The 15,839-nt window shown below is 44.0% G+C and overlaps 1 protein-coding gene across 1 annotated transcript in view; it reads right to left on the bottom strand.

The window, feature by feature from the left end:
- Positions 1-4,117: 4,117 nt before the first annotated feature.
- Positions 4,118-15,839, bottom strand: part of LOC122555435 (glucose-6-phosphate exchanger SLC37A1) — a 111,791-nt gene continuing 100,069 nt past the window's right edge. Inside the window, exons 19-20 of the mRNA XM_087992435.1 lie at positions 13,753-13,814; positions 4,118-4,510 (exon numbers count right to left, since the gene is read on the bottom strand). Coding sequence (XP_087848561.1) covers positions 4,495-4,510; positions 13,753-13,814 — 78 coding nt within the window. The 3' untranslated portion in view covers positions 4,118-4,494. The remainder of the gene's footprint in view (positions 4,511-13,752; positions 13,815-15,839) is intronic.

The raw sequence follows: 15,839 nt of genomic DNA, 5'->3' as shown, positions 1-15,839 counted from the left end.
GATGTGTTGTCCCAGTCGAAATGGTGGTTTTTTTGCAAGGACTGCAGTCCATGCAAGGACTGCCACAAACACTACGTAGGACAAACAGGAAGAAATTTAGCCACCAGGATAAACGAACACCAGCTAGCCACAAAAAACACATGACCCTCTCTCCCTCATAGCCCTACACACGGAGGAAAAGAAACCCACCATTTCGACTGGGACAACACATCTATCCTGGGACAGGCTAAGCAAAGAAATGCCAGAGAATTCCTAGAGGCCTGGCACTCCAACCACAACGCCATAAACAAGCACATACATCTAAATGCCATCTATCAACCCCTCAGAAAACAAACAGGAAATGACATCACCACAAACCCCAGGAACCCCATCCAGGAGAAAGATATAAATAGAAAGCAGGAGACAACAGCTTCGCTTCACTTGGAGGTCACCACTGATGATGTTACCTCGTCAGGTAATGAAACGTCTGGATATCAAACCTACAGCTCAGCGAGCAAACCTACACCCTAAACCTCAACCTGAGCTACAAACCTTCACAAACCTTGCAAAAAGAGGAAATTATGTTAAAAAGTTTATAGTTATTTGTCGGCCCAATGCTCAAAAGCTTTCACCAAAATCCACTCCCAATCCAATTGCAAAAATGTAAAATCCCAATACCTCTGGTAATGCTGGACTGCACAGATTGACGTCTCTTCTGTTTTGCTGTGAGCAGTTTACTGTTCATTTAGTAACCTATAGATTTAGTAATCTATAGATTCATTCAGTAATCTATAGATTCATTCAGTAATCTATAGATTAATTTAGTAACCTATAGATTCAGTTCACCGGAGTTTCAATTCCAGCCCAATTACTGCAGATTAATAAAGAAGCAAATCCTGAAAATGCTGGGTCAGAAGTCACATGACACCAGGTTACAGTCCAACAGGTTTAATTGAGAACACAAGCTTTTACGTTTGCCCCTTCATCAGGTGAAGACACTTCACCTGACTACAGGTAAACGCTCTGAAAGCTTGGGATTTCAAGTAAACCTGTTGGACTATAACCTGGTGTTGTGTGACTTCTAACCTTGTCCACCCCAGTCCAACACCTGCACCTCCACATCCTGAAAATACTCAATAAGACCGGCAGCACCAGTGATTAAGAAAGCATTGTTTCTGTTTTTGCTAACTGAGCTGATATTTCCATTAATTATACAGGTAGACAATCCTTTATCCGAAATCCCGAAATCTGAAAAGCTCCAAAATCCAAAGGCTTTTTGTGAAGCTTTTTTCTTATTAACAAGGCTGTTTGGTGTGCAATGAGTTAACCTAATCCGCACCCAATCGAAGCATGGCACTCAGATGTGACATGGGTGGGTGTGGCAGGCCTCGATTCTGTCTCAGAGCCCGTAGTACTCACAGTGAGTCTGCTGTTCGGTAACATTTTTTAAAAATTGTACTGCTGAACTGTCACTTATTTTGAAATTTGAAAAAATCTGAATTCCAAAAACCAGCTGGACCCGAGTGTTTCGAATAAAGGATTGTGTACCTGTAATAACTTTAACATTCTAAAATTCTTATATCACTAAGTTCTTAATTAAAAGGGTAACAGCAGGCCATCGTTTGAATCACTTTCAGACCTGTGTGTTGTTTCTCATTTATCAGTCACTAATAAGTCTGCTTGAACTTGGAATATAACCCATCCAGTGCCGTCAACACTGGAATATAACCCATTTAGTGCAGTCTATCCTGTATATAACCAGCCAGTGCTGTCAACACTGGAATATAACCCATTTAGTGCAGTCTATCCTGTATATAACCAGCCAGTGCTGTCAACACTGGAATATAACCCACTCAGTGCTCTCCACATACAATAGAACCCCTCCAGTGCAGTATATTTGAATAAATTCCCCAATGTAATATCAGCTAGAATAACTCAGTCAATAAAATATAGTGAGATAGCAGCTGGCATACTGCAGCGAGTGCAGCAACAAGAAAAAAACAAATCATGACAGCGAATAATAGTGAGAGCGAATCTGAGAATAACCTGCCCAGTGACAGTGAGAATAACCTGCCCAGTGAATCTGAGAATAACCTGCCCAGTGACAGTGAGAATAACCTGCCCAGTGACAGTGAGAATAACCTGCCCAGTGAATCTGAGAATAACCTGCCCAGTGACAGTGAGAATAACCTGCCCAGTGACAGTGAGAATAACCTGCTCAGTGACAGTGAGAATAACCTGCCCAGTGACAGTGAGAATAACCTGCCCAGTGACAGTGAGAATAACCTGCCCAGTGACAGTGAGAATAACCTGCCCAGTGACAGTGAGAATAACCTGCTCAGTGACAGTGAGAATAACCTGCTCAGTGAATCTGAGAATAACCTGCCCAGTGACAGTGAGAATAACCTGCCCAGTGACAGTGAGAATAACCTGCCCAGTGACAGTGAGAATAACCTGCCCAGTGACAGTGAGAATAACCTGCTCAGTGACAGTGAGAATAATCTGCCCAGTGACAGTGAGAATAACCTGCCCAGTGACAGTGAATCTGAAAGTAACCTCTCCAGTGAGAAAGTCAGACGTCGCATGGCACCAGATTATAGCCCAACAGGTTTATTTGAAATCATGAGATGTTGGAGCGCTGCTTCTTCATCTGGTGAAATCCTGAAGGAACTGCGCTCTGAAAGCTTGTGATTTCAAATAAGCCTGTTGGACTATAATCTGGTGTCATGTGAGTCTGACTTTGTCCACCCTGGTCCAACACTGGCCCCTCCACATCAGGTATCCAGTGAGAGTAAGAGTGAACCTGAGAATAGCCCGTCCAGTGAGACCTATTCTCATCATAATGCTGGAAAGAAATGTGTTCTCCCATTGTCTCAAGTCAATGTTCATTCCTCAATCAATTTCATTCCTTTAATTTTTTGCAACTTTCATCATGTCTGAAATGGAATGTTTACTTGTAGTGCTTTTTCAAACATTACTTTCTGTTCCTCCAATAATATCAGACTTGCGTTACGTTAATTTTCTCTCAAACATTCACATCCTCCCTCTTTGCTAATCTGTGCATTTATCTCGTCACATCCAGAATCCTACACATCTCCCAGATTCAATGTGCATCCCAAGCTGGGGCAGTTACTAATAGAAATTTACCAACACATACTTACAATTGAGACACAGCCACCTTTAACAGAGGCAACTGAGCTGAAAGTTTTGTAAAAAATGTTATAAAACATTTAGAATTCTAATTTGATCTTCCAGAAATGTCAAAGGGATTGAGCATGTGTGACAGCTCTCGTTCACACAACAAATATAATTTGCATTGTATCTGTGCTTGAATAATCATGGATAGCTACTTGATCCTCTCTGCTGCAGCTACCCTTTCAATTACAGAGTCAATAATCTCTAACTTTCATCTGCTCTCAGAATCTCTTCTGTATTCTGTGTGAAATGCCATTCTCATTGCAAAAGTGAACCTGTTAACAGCAGATATACACTGGAGGTCTCAAGATCAAAAAGCAAACAAGGCTAAATCTCATTGGTGAGAACGATTCTAGAGCTGGAAGGGTGATTCAGTGCTTCAGGAAGGTGGGTAAAGAGGGGAAAAAACAAAAGAGCTGCAGATGCTAGAAATCAGAAACATAACCAAGTTGCTGGAAAAGCTTAGCAGGTCTGATGGCATCTGTGGAGAGAAAGCAGATTTAACATTTCTAGTCCAGTAACCCTTCTTCAGAACCTTCACTGGACCCAGAATGTTAACTCTGATTGTTCTCCACTGATGCAGGCAGACTGCTGAGCTTTTCCAGCAACTTCTGATTTTGTTGTGGGTAAATAAGAGACCGTTCCATTTCACCTGCTGAGATTTCCAAAGTTACAGATCCAACCCAAATATTAATGCTTTCATTTGGAAATGGTGGAAAATGTCAGCCCATTCTGTTAGCCCAACTAAGGGAAAAGGTTCAGCTTCAGTATCTGAGGGCATTCAGTTCTTGGACATAAAATGGTTACTCTACAGTATAAGCTCCTTCACTCACTGGGCAAGCCTCATGGTGTACTTTACCAGGTTATTGGTGGGCATTCTATAAGCTCCTGACAAGCAGAGATTTAAAATTGACATGTCTACTAAATTCCACAGAATCCAAAGTGCTCAAAATAAATATATCTTTACTCAACATCAGCCACATTAACACCATTTGTATCAGAAATAAGCAAATCACTTTGTAAATATTTAAAAAAGGCACCCATTGTCTCCATAAATAAATGAAATAAGGCACGCTGAATTAGGCTCAGACAAGAAATGGTCCAGATTGTTTGGTTCAAAAGTATTGAATTTAAAGCATAGACAGTCTGGAGATTGGAAAATGAGCCCTAGATGCTGCAGACTGCAGTCTAGGCACAGGGTCCACATTTCCACTTCCTGTCTCCTCTGTTGTGCAAATATGCTTCTTCCATAGCACTGCGGGACATGGATACGAGAAACCCAATGGCTGAGATTTGAAATGTGTCGTTGAGATATGAGTGTCAGTGCTCCTTCAACCTGTAGGTGGGACCGAGGAATCATGTGGGTTGGAGGAAAGTAAACAAATAGAAAAAACACTAGTTAGTCAAAACGCAAGCTTCAGAACTGCATAAATAAATCCAACCACCAGCCAACCCTGCCACTACAATAATCCTAGTCTGCAGAGTGAACTGGACCAAGGCTCTCTGACAAAGCAAAGTTGCAAAGAAATGAGAAAAGTTCAGCTAGAGAAGCTGAAGCTTTACAATCTAGAAGGGCAATTGCTAAAGGGTACTCATGAAGTTATGAAAGGGAAGCAAGAGTAGACCATTCAGCCCACTTGAATCTACTCCACCATTCAGGAAGACTATCACTGATGGGATTGCGGCCTGACTTCACTTCCCTGGCTACACCCACCTCCACTAACAACTGAAGCAGCTAATTAACATATTAAAAGGGATAGATAAATTGAACCTATAATATTATTTCAAAATAAGTGAAGTCAGAAGTTATATGACAACACAATTACCTCATGATAGCATAAAACACCTCCTACAGGAACCATGGCAACTGAAACGAGATTCTCACAAAATGAGACAACTTGTTTATAGCAGCTTTTTCATAATGAGATGTCCCAAAGTACTTCACAGGAACATTGTTGGAAACTGAGGTTCCTTGAAAGTTGCATTTTCCAAGTATTTACTGTGCATTTTACTGCAACATCAATCACGGCCAGTAAATCTTGTTGGAGATGAAAGCAAAAGGAAAGGTCAAAGAGTCACTGAGGTCACGATGCTTAATTGAACTAGAATTAATGACGAGGTGACAGAAATAAGGAGAAGTATAGGGGTTAGAGGAGGATACAGAGATAGGGAGGGGTATAGGGGTCAGAGGAGGTTACAGAGATAGGAGAGATGTAGGCATTGGAGGACATCAGAGATAGGGAGGGATGTACAGGCTGGAGAGGTTGACAGAGATAGGGAGAGGTGTAGGGCCTGAAGGATGTTACAGAGATAGGGAGAGGGTGTATGGGCTGGAGGATGTCACAGAGATAGGGAGAGGGTGTATGGGCTGGAGGACATTACAGAGATAGAGAGAGGGTGTATGGGCTGGAGGATGTCACAGAGATAGGGAGGGATGGAGGAGTTAGAGGAAGTTACAGAGATAGGGAGGGGGTGTAGCGGATGGAGGAGTTGACAGAGGTAGGGAGGGAGTGTACGGGATGGAGGAGTTGACAGAGGTAGGGAGGGGGTGTAGGGATGGAGGAGTTGACAGAGGTAGGGAAGGGGTGTGGATATGGAGGAGTTGACAGAGATAGGGAGGGGGTGTAGGGGCTCGATGACAGAGATAGGGAAGGGGAGGAGTTAGAGGAGGTTACAGAGATAGGGAGGAAAATAGGGGTTAGAGTAGGTTACAGAGATTAGATTAGATTACTTACAGTGTGGAACCAGGCCCTTCGGCCCAACAAGTCCACACCGTCCCGCCGAAGCGCAACCCACCCATACCCCTACATTTACCCCTTACCTAACACTACGGGCAATTTAGCATGGCCAATTCACCTGACCTGCACATCTTTGGATTGTGGGAGGAAACCGGAGCACCCGGAGAAAACCCACACAGACACAGGGAGAACGTGCAAACTCCACATAGTCAGTCGCCTGAGGCGGGAATTGAACCCGGGTCTCTGGCGCTGTGAGGCAGCAGTGCTAACCACTGTGCCACCGTGCCACCCACTAAGATAGGGAGGGATATGGGGGTTGGAAGATATTACAGAGATAGGGAGGGGTTGTAGGGGCTGGTGGAGGTGACAGAGATAGAGGGGGGCGGAGTGTTGGAGGAGGTGACAGAGATAGGGAGAGGAATAGGGTTTAAAGGAGGTTACAGAGGTAGGAGGGGTGGAGGGACTGAAGAGGGTTACAGAGATATGGAAAGGTGTAGGGGCTGGAGGAGGTTACAGAGAGAGGGAATGGTGCAGGGTACTGGACAGGGTAAAATAGAGAGGGAGGGGTGAAAGGTGAGAGAGACCAGCCAGGAATGCATTGGGATATTTAAATGAGTGACAACACAAGGAATGAGAACATTTACTGGCTCAATGTATCAAAAGCTGAAGAGGGCTAAACTCACTTGCAGAACTACTTATTTTATAACCTCTCTCTCATACAGATGTCAGCACGCTAACTGGTTGTATCTTATTCCATCCATTCTCATTGTCTTTCTAACTCCTGCCATGTTTTAAAAGCAGACTTCTCTCTAAAATTAGCACTTTGATCTGCTGCTTCCATTTTTCTGGAGCCTGCAGTCTGAGGAGCCTAAGCAGTGGAGTGAGGTTTAATTGAGGTGCTGTAAATGGTGTGGTGTTTTGTGGAGTAACACACCAGGAGATTAAGTGACCAGAGGGACATGGCTGGAAGATGAGCGGTTAAGGCACCGGAGCAGGATGGAGGTACCTTGTGACGTAAGATTTATAGAAATGTCATCGTTTACTTGAGCTAGGATTTTGAATGTGAACTGGGTTTGTGTGTGTCTGAAGAGGTTTAATGGTTAACTTGCAAGTACTTCTGCATTTAAGAAAAACATATTGAGTGCAGAAGTCTTCCTGCAGAGTAATGAGCTTTTGTTCACATTGGGAACATGTACGCAAGATTGTGCATTATGTCCAGTTCAGAATCAAAAATTCATTTTGTTTTTCTTTTAATTACGTGTAACACCCATATTTTGGAAAAAGAATGTGTTTTCTCCAGTTCTAACTGGGGCAGTTCCACAGCGTTCGTGACTGAGGCTGGATGTGTGAAGCAGTTACTCCTGAAAAAAGTTTAGAATTGTTAAAAACAAACTCCTTTGATGCAAGGAAATTAGCAAGATTCCGGATTGTATGATTCTCTTTTATTGCTGAAACCAAATCTGCAACATTGACTCCTTATATTTCATGGAGAGACTGGGGATTCGGTAGCTCAGTTGGCTGAACGGCTAGTTTGTGAATTACAGTGATGTCAACAGTGAGTTCAATTCCTGCAGCAGCTGAAGTTATCATGAAGGACCTGCCTTCTCAACCTCTCCCCTTGCTCAAGTTAAACCACCATCTCTAATCCTTATATCTTACTGAGAGACCACTTTGTTTAAAACAAAACAAAACACGATCAATCAAGCTAGACTTCAGTCTGGGATCTGTCTAGTAATAACATCAGCTGGGAACATTACATCACGCTGTGATCTGCAAAGGAGAATGTGAGCAGCTTCAAGGCAAAGATTCATAAGGGATCTGGAGCAATACCTGAAGGGGAGAAGTTGGAAGGTCTGACGGTAAAAAGCAGGGGTGTGGGACTAATTAGACAGCTCTTTTAGAGGCTGGAGTGTGCATTATGCACTGAACAGCCTCTATCAGCTTGTCCATAACAGAGTAGTGAGATCCAACAGAAACGATCCATTCTAGAATCAGAGAGAAATTCTAACAAGGATGCATTTGGTGTTGATGTTTATCCTTCACATGACAGTAATCTCATTCCTGTTCTAACCCTACATCGATTTGATTTATCCCAGACTTTAATCACAGAGAACAATCATAGAATTTTATAGTAAAGGAGACCGTTCGACCCATCGTGTCAGTACTGGCTCCCAAAAGAGTTACCCAGTTCGTCCCATTTTCCAGACCTATCTCCAAAGTCCTGTATATTCATCGTCTTCAAATAATTATCCAGCTGTTTTGAAACCTCCAATGGAATTCACCTCTCCCCCAGGCAGTGTGTTCCAAATCCCAACAACTCTCTGAGTAAAGGAGTTTCTCCTCACCTCACTCCTAGCTCTCTCGTTGACAATCTTGAAATCATGACTTCGAATTACTGACATACAAACTAGTGGAAACAAAATATCCTTCTTTACCCTGTCAGAACGGTTCATAATTTTGAACACCTCAACAAGGTCACCTTTTAACCTTCTTTGTTTCAACTTCTCTCATATTTCCTTGTGTCTAAAATTCCTCATTCCTGGTATCATTCTAATAAATCTCCTTTGTACTCTCTCCAAGGCTTTAACATCCTTCCTTAAAGAAGGTGCCCAAAATTGAACACAATACTCCAAATGTGGTAGGACCAATGATTTGAACAGGTGTAGCATCATCTCCTTGCCTTTATACCCTATGCTTCTAACTATAAATCCATGGATCTTATCTGCCTTCTCAACAACTATTTCAATTTGCCTGGTCACCATCAGAGAATCATTCATGTGTCCCTCTGCTCCTGCACACACCTCAAACTTGTATCACTCATACTGACCTGTCTTCCAGAAAAAGGGAGAAGCCGCAAAACTTGACCGCTTTTGGGAAATAAGGCAGGGAAAGTGACTGAGGAGTCAGTGGGGGAGCACTTTGGGGCCAGTGACTATAATTCTATTAGTTTTAAAATAGTGATGGAAAAGGATAGACCAGATCGAAAAGTTGAAGTTCTAAATTGGAGAAAGACCAATTTTGATGGTATTAGGCAAGATCTTTCAAAAATTGCTTGTGGGCAGATGTTTGCAGGTAAATGGACAGTTGGAAAATGGGAAACCTTCAAAAATGGGATAATGAGAGTCCAGAGACAGTATATTCCTGTTAGGATGAAAGGGAAGGCTGGTAGGTGTAGGGAATGCTGCATGACTAGAGAAATTGAGGTTTTGGTTAAGAAAAAGAAGGAAGTATATGTCAGGTACAGATAGGATCGAGTGAATCCTTAGAAGAGTATAAAGGCGGTTGGAGTATACTTAAGAGGGAAATCAGGAGGGCAAAAAGGGGACATGGGATAGCTTTGGCAAATAGAGTTAAGGAGAATCCAACGGGGTTTGATAAATACATTAAGGACAAAAGGGTAACTAGGGAGGGAATAGGGCCCCTCAAAGATCAGCAAGGCGGCCTTTGTGTGGAGCCACAGAAAATGGAGGAGATACTAAACAAATATTTTGCATAAGTGTTTACTGTGGAGAAGGACATGGAAGACATAGAAGGTGGGGAAATAGATGGTGACACCTTGAAAAACGTCCATATTATAGGAGATGTTGCTGGATGTCTTAAAATGTCTTAGTGTTTTAAAATGTCTTAATAAAGGTGGATAAATCCCAAAGACCTGATCAGGTGTATCCTAGAACTCTGTGGGAAGCTAGGGAAATGATTGCTGGGTACCTTGCTGAGATATTTGTATCATCGATAGTCACAGGTGAGGTGCTGGAAGACTGGAGGCCGGCTAATGTGGTGCCACTATTTAAGAAAGGTGGTAAGGAAAAGCCAGGGAACTATAGACCAGTGAGCAAGTGGTGGTGAGCAAGTTGTTGGAGGGAATCCTGAGGGACAGGATTTATATGTATTTGGAAAGGCAAGGACTCATTAGGGAGAGTCAACATGGCTTTGTGGGTGGGAAATCGTCTCACGAATTTGATTGAGTTTTTTGAAGAAGTAACAAAGAGGATTGCTGAGGGCAGAGCGGTAGATGTGATCTATATGGACTTCAGTAAGGCGTTCGACAAGGTTCCCCATGGGAGACTGATTAGCAAGGTTAGATCTCATGGAATACAGGGAGAACTAGCCATTTGGATACAGAACTGGCTCAAAGGTAGAAGACAGACGATGGTGGTGGAGGGTTGTTTTTCAGACTGGAGGCCTGTGACAAGTGGAGTGCCACAAGGATTGGTGCTGGGTCCTCTACTTTTTTGTCATTTATATAAATGATTTGGATGCGAGCATAAGAGATATAAGAGGCAGATGACCCCAAAATTGGAGGTATAGTGGACAGCTAAGAAGGTTGCCTCAAAGTATAAGGGATCTTGATCAGATGGGCCAGTGGGCTGAGAAGTGGCAGATGGAGTTTAATTCAGATAAATGCGAGGTGCTGCATTTTGGAAAATCAAATCAGATCAGGACTTATACACTTAATGATAAGGTACTGGGGAGTTCTGCTGAACAAAGAGACCTTGGAGTGCAGGTTCATAGCTCCTTGAAAGTGGAGTCGCAGGTAGATAGGATAGTGAAGAAGGTTTTTTTTTAAAAATTAGATTAGATTAGATTAGATTACTTACAGTGTGGCAACAGGCCCTTCGGCCCAGCAAGTCCACACCGCCCCGCCGAAGCGTAACCCACCCATACCCCTACATTTACCCCTTACCTAACACTACGGGCAATTTAGCATGGCCAATTCACCTGACCTGCACATCTTTGGACTGTGGGAGGAAACCGGAGCACCCAGAGGAAACCCACGCAGACACGGGGAGAACGTGCAAACTCCACACAGTCAGTCGCCTGAGGCGGGAATTGAACCCGGGTCTCTGGTGCTGTGAGGCAGCAGTGCTAAGGTGTTTGGCATGCTTTCCTGTATTGGTCAGAGTATTGAGTACAGGTGTTGGGAGGTCATGTTGCGGCTATACAGGACATTGGTTAGGCCACTTTTGGAATATTGTGAGCAGTTCTGGTCTCCTTCCTATCGGAAAGATGTTGTGAAACTTGAAAGGGTTCAGAAAAGTTTTACAAGGATGTTGCCAGGGTTGGAGGATTTGAGCTATAGGGAGAAGCTGAACAGGCTGGGGCTGTTTTCCCTGGAGCGGCAGAGGCTGAGGGGTGACATTATAGAGGTTTAAAAAAATCATGAGGGGCATGGATCGGGGCAAAGTCTTTTCCCTGGGGTGGGGAGTCCAGAACTAGAGGGCATAGGTTTAGGGTGAGAGGGGAAAGATTAAAAACAGACCTGGGGGCAACCTTTTCAAACAGAGGGTGGTGCATGTGTGAAATGAGCTGCCAGAGGAAGTGATTAGATTAGATTAGATTACTTACAGTGTGGAAACAGGCCCTTCGGCCCAACAAGTCCACACCGACCCGCCGAAGCGTAACCCACCCATACCCCTACATTTACCCCTTACCTAACACTACGGGCAATTTAGCATGGCCAATTCACCTGACCTGCACATCTTTGTGACTGTGGGAGGAAACCGGAGCACCCGGAGGAAACCCACGCAGACACGGGGAGAACGTGCAAACTCCACACAGTCAGTCGCCTGAGGCGGGAATTGAACCCGGGTCTCTGACGCTGCGAGGCAGCAGTGCTAACCACTGTACCACCGTGCCGCCGTGGTGGAGGCTGGTACAATTACAGCATTTAAAAGGCATCTTCCACATGAATAGGAAGGGATATGGGCCAAGTGCTGGGCAATTGGGACTAGATTAAGTTAGGATATCTCGTCAGCTGGACGGGTTGGACCGAAGGATCTGTTTCCATGCTGTACATCTCTATGACTCTACAACTTCATTATTTTTTAGAAGGTAAATTACAGCATGGGGAGGTTGGTCTCCATTATTGGGGGGTTGGAGGTTTGCTCTCTATTGTGGTGGTGGTGGGAGGGTGGGGGCAGGGGGGAGGATACTGGTCTCCATTGTGGATGACGTTACAGAAACTCATTCGAATGAGAAGCTTGTGGAGCAACTGGATTGAGAAACTATTCAAATAAATTGAGCAGATGGACGTACAGGGGAAGGCCATGGAGTCACACAGCATGCAAACAGATCCTTCGGTCCAACAAGTCCATGCCGAACACAATCCCAAACTAAACTAATCCCGCCTGCCTGCTCCTGGTCCATATTCTTCCAAAACTTTCCTATTCATGTACTTACCTAAATGTCTTTTAAAAAGTGTATTGTACCTGCATCCACCATTTTTCAAAACACTCAACAAGATCTTTTTTTTATATTGATATGCCCAAGAATTTCAATATACCCCATAATAATCTAACACTGCATTTCTCTGCTCTTTTCTGGGATGTAGGAATTGCAGGCTGTCATTGTTTCCCATCCCTGGCTGCCCTTCGAATGGGTTTGTCATGTGATGTGCAGCTGAGGACTCTGGGACTGTGTGCAATGGAGTTTAGGAGGAATGGGAATCTGATTGAAATTTACAGTTTGCTGAGAGGTTTGGATAGAGTGGATGTGGAGAAGATGTCTCCACCAGGAGGAGAGACTAGGACCCAAGGGCACAGCCTCAGAGTGAAGGGTCGTCCCTTTAGAACAAGACAAGATGAGGAGGAATTTCTTCAGCCACAGGGTGATGAATCTGCAATGCATTGCCACAGAGGGCTGCGGAGACCAAGTCATTGAGTGTACTTAAGACAGAGATAGATAGGTTCTTGATTAACATGGGGATCAAGGGTTACGGGGAGAAGGCAGAGAATGGGGAGAAGGCAGGGGTTGAGAAACATATCAGCCGAGATTGAATGATGGAGTAGACTGGACGGACTGAATGGCCTAATTCTGTTCCTATATCTTATGGTCTTATTGATAGTTTTGAAACACAGAAAACATGAGCAGGGGTAGACCATTCAACCAATCCAGCTCCTTCCAACGTTCAACATGAGCATGGCTGATCCTCTATCCTGATGTCACACTCCCACTCACACGCCACAACCCTTGACACCTTTCCCTTCTGGAAATTCATTTCTTCCTTAAATATATTCAGTGACGTGGTTCCACAGTCTCCTGTGGTAGAGAATTCCACATGTTCACCACACTCAGTGAAGAAATGTCTCATCTCAGTATGAAATGGCCACGTGCATACCCTGACACTGTGACCTCTTCTGCTGGATCTCAAATTACATCATCCCTGGGTCCAGACGGAGGAGCCCTGTCAGAATTTTATATGTTTCCACAACCCCCTCGTTCTTCTAAGTTCTATTGAATGCAGGCCCAATGATTGATAAGTGAGTCCTCAGATACTGAAGTAGTCCATATCCAAATGCAGCAAGACATGGATAATGCGCTGGTTCAGATTACAAATGGTTAGTAACATTCGCGGCAAATAAAAGCTAGGCAATGACCACCTGCAACAAGACAGAATTCAACTGCCGCAATCACTGAATCCCCCATTATCAGTGTCCTGGGGGCTTACTATTGACCAGAAACTCAACTGGACTCACCATATAAACACAGTGGCTGCAAGAGCCAGCCAAGAGCTGGGCATCCTGCTTCAAGTAATTCCCCATCTGACTCCCCAGAGCCTGTCCATCATCTACAAGGCACAAGTCAGGAGTGTGATGGAATACTCCCCACTTGCCTCGATGGGTACAGACCCAACGACACTCAAGAGGCTTGACACCATCCAGAGCTAAGCAGTCCACTTGATTGGCACCACATCCACAAACATCCACTCCCTCCACCACAGACACTCAGTAGCAGCAGTGTGTACTATCTACAAGATGCACTGCAGGAATTCACCAAATTTCTTCATCTTCAGCATCATTTATGACAGTTTTACTTCAGTATCAGAACAGTTGTTACTTACTCAGTCTGATCTGCCTTGGGCCCTTTAAAACGAAGCTCCCTCATTACAAGACGTATCAGTAACTGAAATAAAAATAAAACTTCAATTCTGAAAAACATTCTATTTTACATTGCTATAAATCCAGTGCATTGAAGTAGAATTCCACAGAGTATTTAGATTTTACACCACTTACGTCAGAATTTTACATTTCTAATATTACTGATGAAATAGAACAATTGGCTTTCAGAGTCATCGCCAACAACTGGAGATTGCTCCATCAATGGGAACTAGGACTTTGTGCAGCAGGTTGGTAAGGATGAGGTGGAGTATGTTTCTCCCTCTTGTTGGTTTCCTCACCTCCTGCCTCAGACCTAGTCTAGCAGCTATGACCTTTAGGACCCGTCCAGCTCAGGATGGCGATGTTGGTGTCTGGGAGATACTCATGGAATCATACCTTACAGACAGGTCAGCTTGTTGCCCAATCTTGACATTGACCCCAGATATTATTAAGGTCGATTTTGAGAGGTCGACAGGGCTGTTTTGGCCGTTGTCATTTCCAGTGCCTAGGCCGATGCCAGGTAATCTGTCCAGCGTAACTTCTTTGTTGAGACTTTGTAGTAATTGATACAATTGAATGGCTTTCTGGGTCAATTCAGAGGGTAGTTAAAAGTCAATGCCGTCGCTGTGGGTCTGGAGTCATTATGTAGGTCAGACAGGTAAGCATGGCAGTTTCCTTCCTGAACGATATTCAGGAGGCAAAAAGGGGGCACGAGATAGCCTTGACTGAGAAGATTAGGGTGAATCCAAAGAGGTTCTTTAAGTATATTAAAGAAAAAGAATAACTAGAGAGAGAATAGGACCCCTCAAATGGATATCCCCACAGGAGATGGACCAGGTTCTCTTTGAGTATTTCTCCTCTGTGTCTACCACAGAGAAAGACATGAAGACTTGGGAACTTGGGGAAGTTAGTGGTGATATCTTGGGGACAGTCCATATCACAGCAGAGAAGGTGTTGGATGTATTAGAATGTATGAAGGTGGATAAATTTCCAGATCCTGACCGGATAGATCCAAGAACACTGCAAGAGGTTAGGGAAGAAGTTATGTGGGCCCTGGCAGTTATTTTTGCATCATCATTAGCCACGGGTGAGTCCTGGAAGATTGGTGGGTAGTGAATGTTGTGTCCTTATTCAAGAAGGAATGCAGAGAAAAACCTGGGAACTATAACTCAGTCAGCTTAACATCTGAGGTGGGTAAGTTACTTGAGAAGATTCTGTGGGATAAGATATACATGCATTTGGAAAGACAGGGTTTGATTAGGAATAATCAGCATGGCTTTGCGCTTTGGAGATCATGAAGTCACAAATTTGTTAGTGTTCTTTGATGAAGTGACCAGGAAAGTTGATGAGAACTGTTTAAGAAGGGCGGTAAGGACAAGCCAGGGAACTATAGACCAGTGAGCCTGACATCGGTGGAGGGCAAGTTGTTGGAGGGAATCCTGAGGGACAGGATGTACATGTATTTGGAAAGGCAAGGACTGATTAGGGATAGTCAACATACTTTGTGAGTGGGAAATCATATCTCACAAACTTGATTGAGTTTTTTTGAGGAAGTAACAAAGAGGATTGATGAGGGCAGAGCGGTAGATGTGATCCATATGGACTTCAGTAAGGCGTTCGGCAAGGTTCCCCATGGGAGACTGATTAGCAAGGTTAGATCTCACAGAATACAGGGAGAACTAGCCATTTGGATACAGAACTGGCTCAAAGGTAGAAGACAGAGGGTGGTGGTGGAGGGTTGTTTTTCAGACTGGAGGCCTGTGACCAGTGGAGTGCCACAAGGACTGGTGCTGGGTCCTCTACTTTTTGTCATTTACAAAACTTGAAAGGGTTCAGAAAAGATTTACAAGGATGTTGCCAGGGTTGGAGGGTTTGAGCTATAGGGAGAGGCTGAACAGGCTGGGGCTGTTTTCCCTGGAGCGTTGAAGGCTGAGGGGTGACCTTATAGAGGTTTACAAAATTATGAGGGGCATGGATAGGATAAATAGACAAAGCCTTTTCCCTGGGGTTGGGGAGTCCAGAACTAGAGGGCATAGGTTTAGGGTGAGAG

Source organism: Chiloscyllium plagiosum, unplaced genomic scaffold (assembly GCF_037043375.1).
Source record: "Chiloscyllium plagiosum isolate Xiang-an unplaced genomic scaffold, Cpla_swu_hap1 HiC_scaffold_12, whole genome shotgun sequence".
NCBI classification, from domain to species: Eukaryota; Metazoa; Chordata; class Chondrichthyes; order Orectolobiformes; family Hemiscylliidae; genus Chiloscyllium; species Chiloscyllium plagiosum.
The sequence above is the reverse complement of the archived record's forward strand: the minus strand, read 5'-3'. Positions and strand labels throughout refer to the sequence as shown.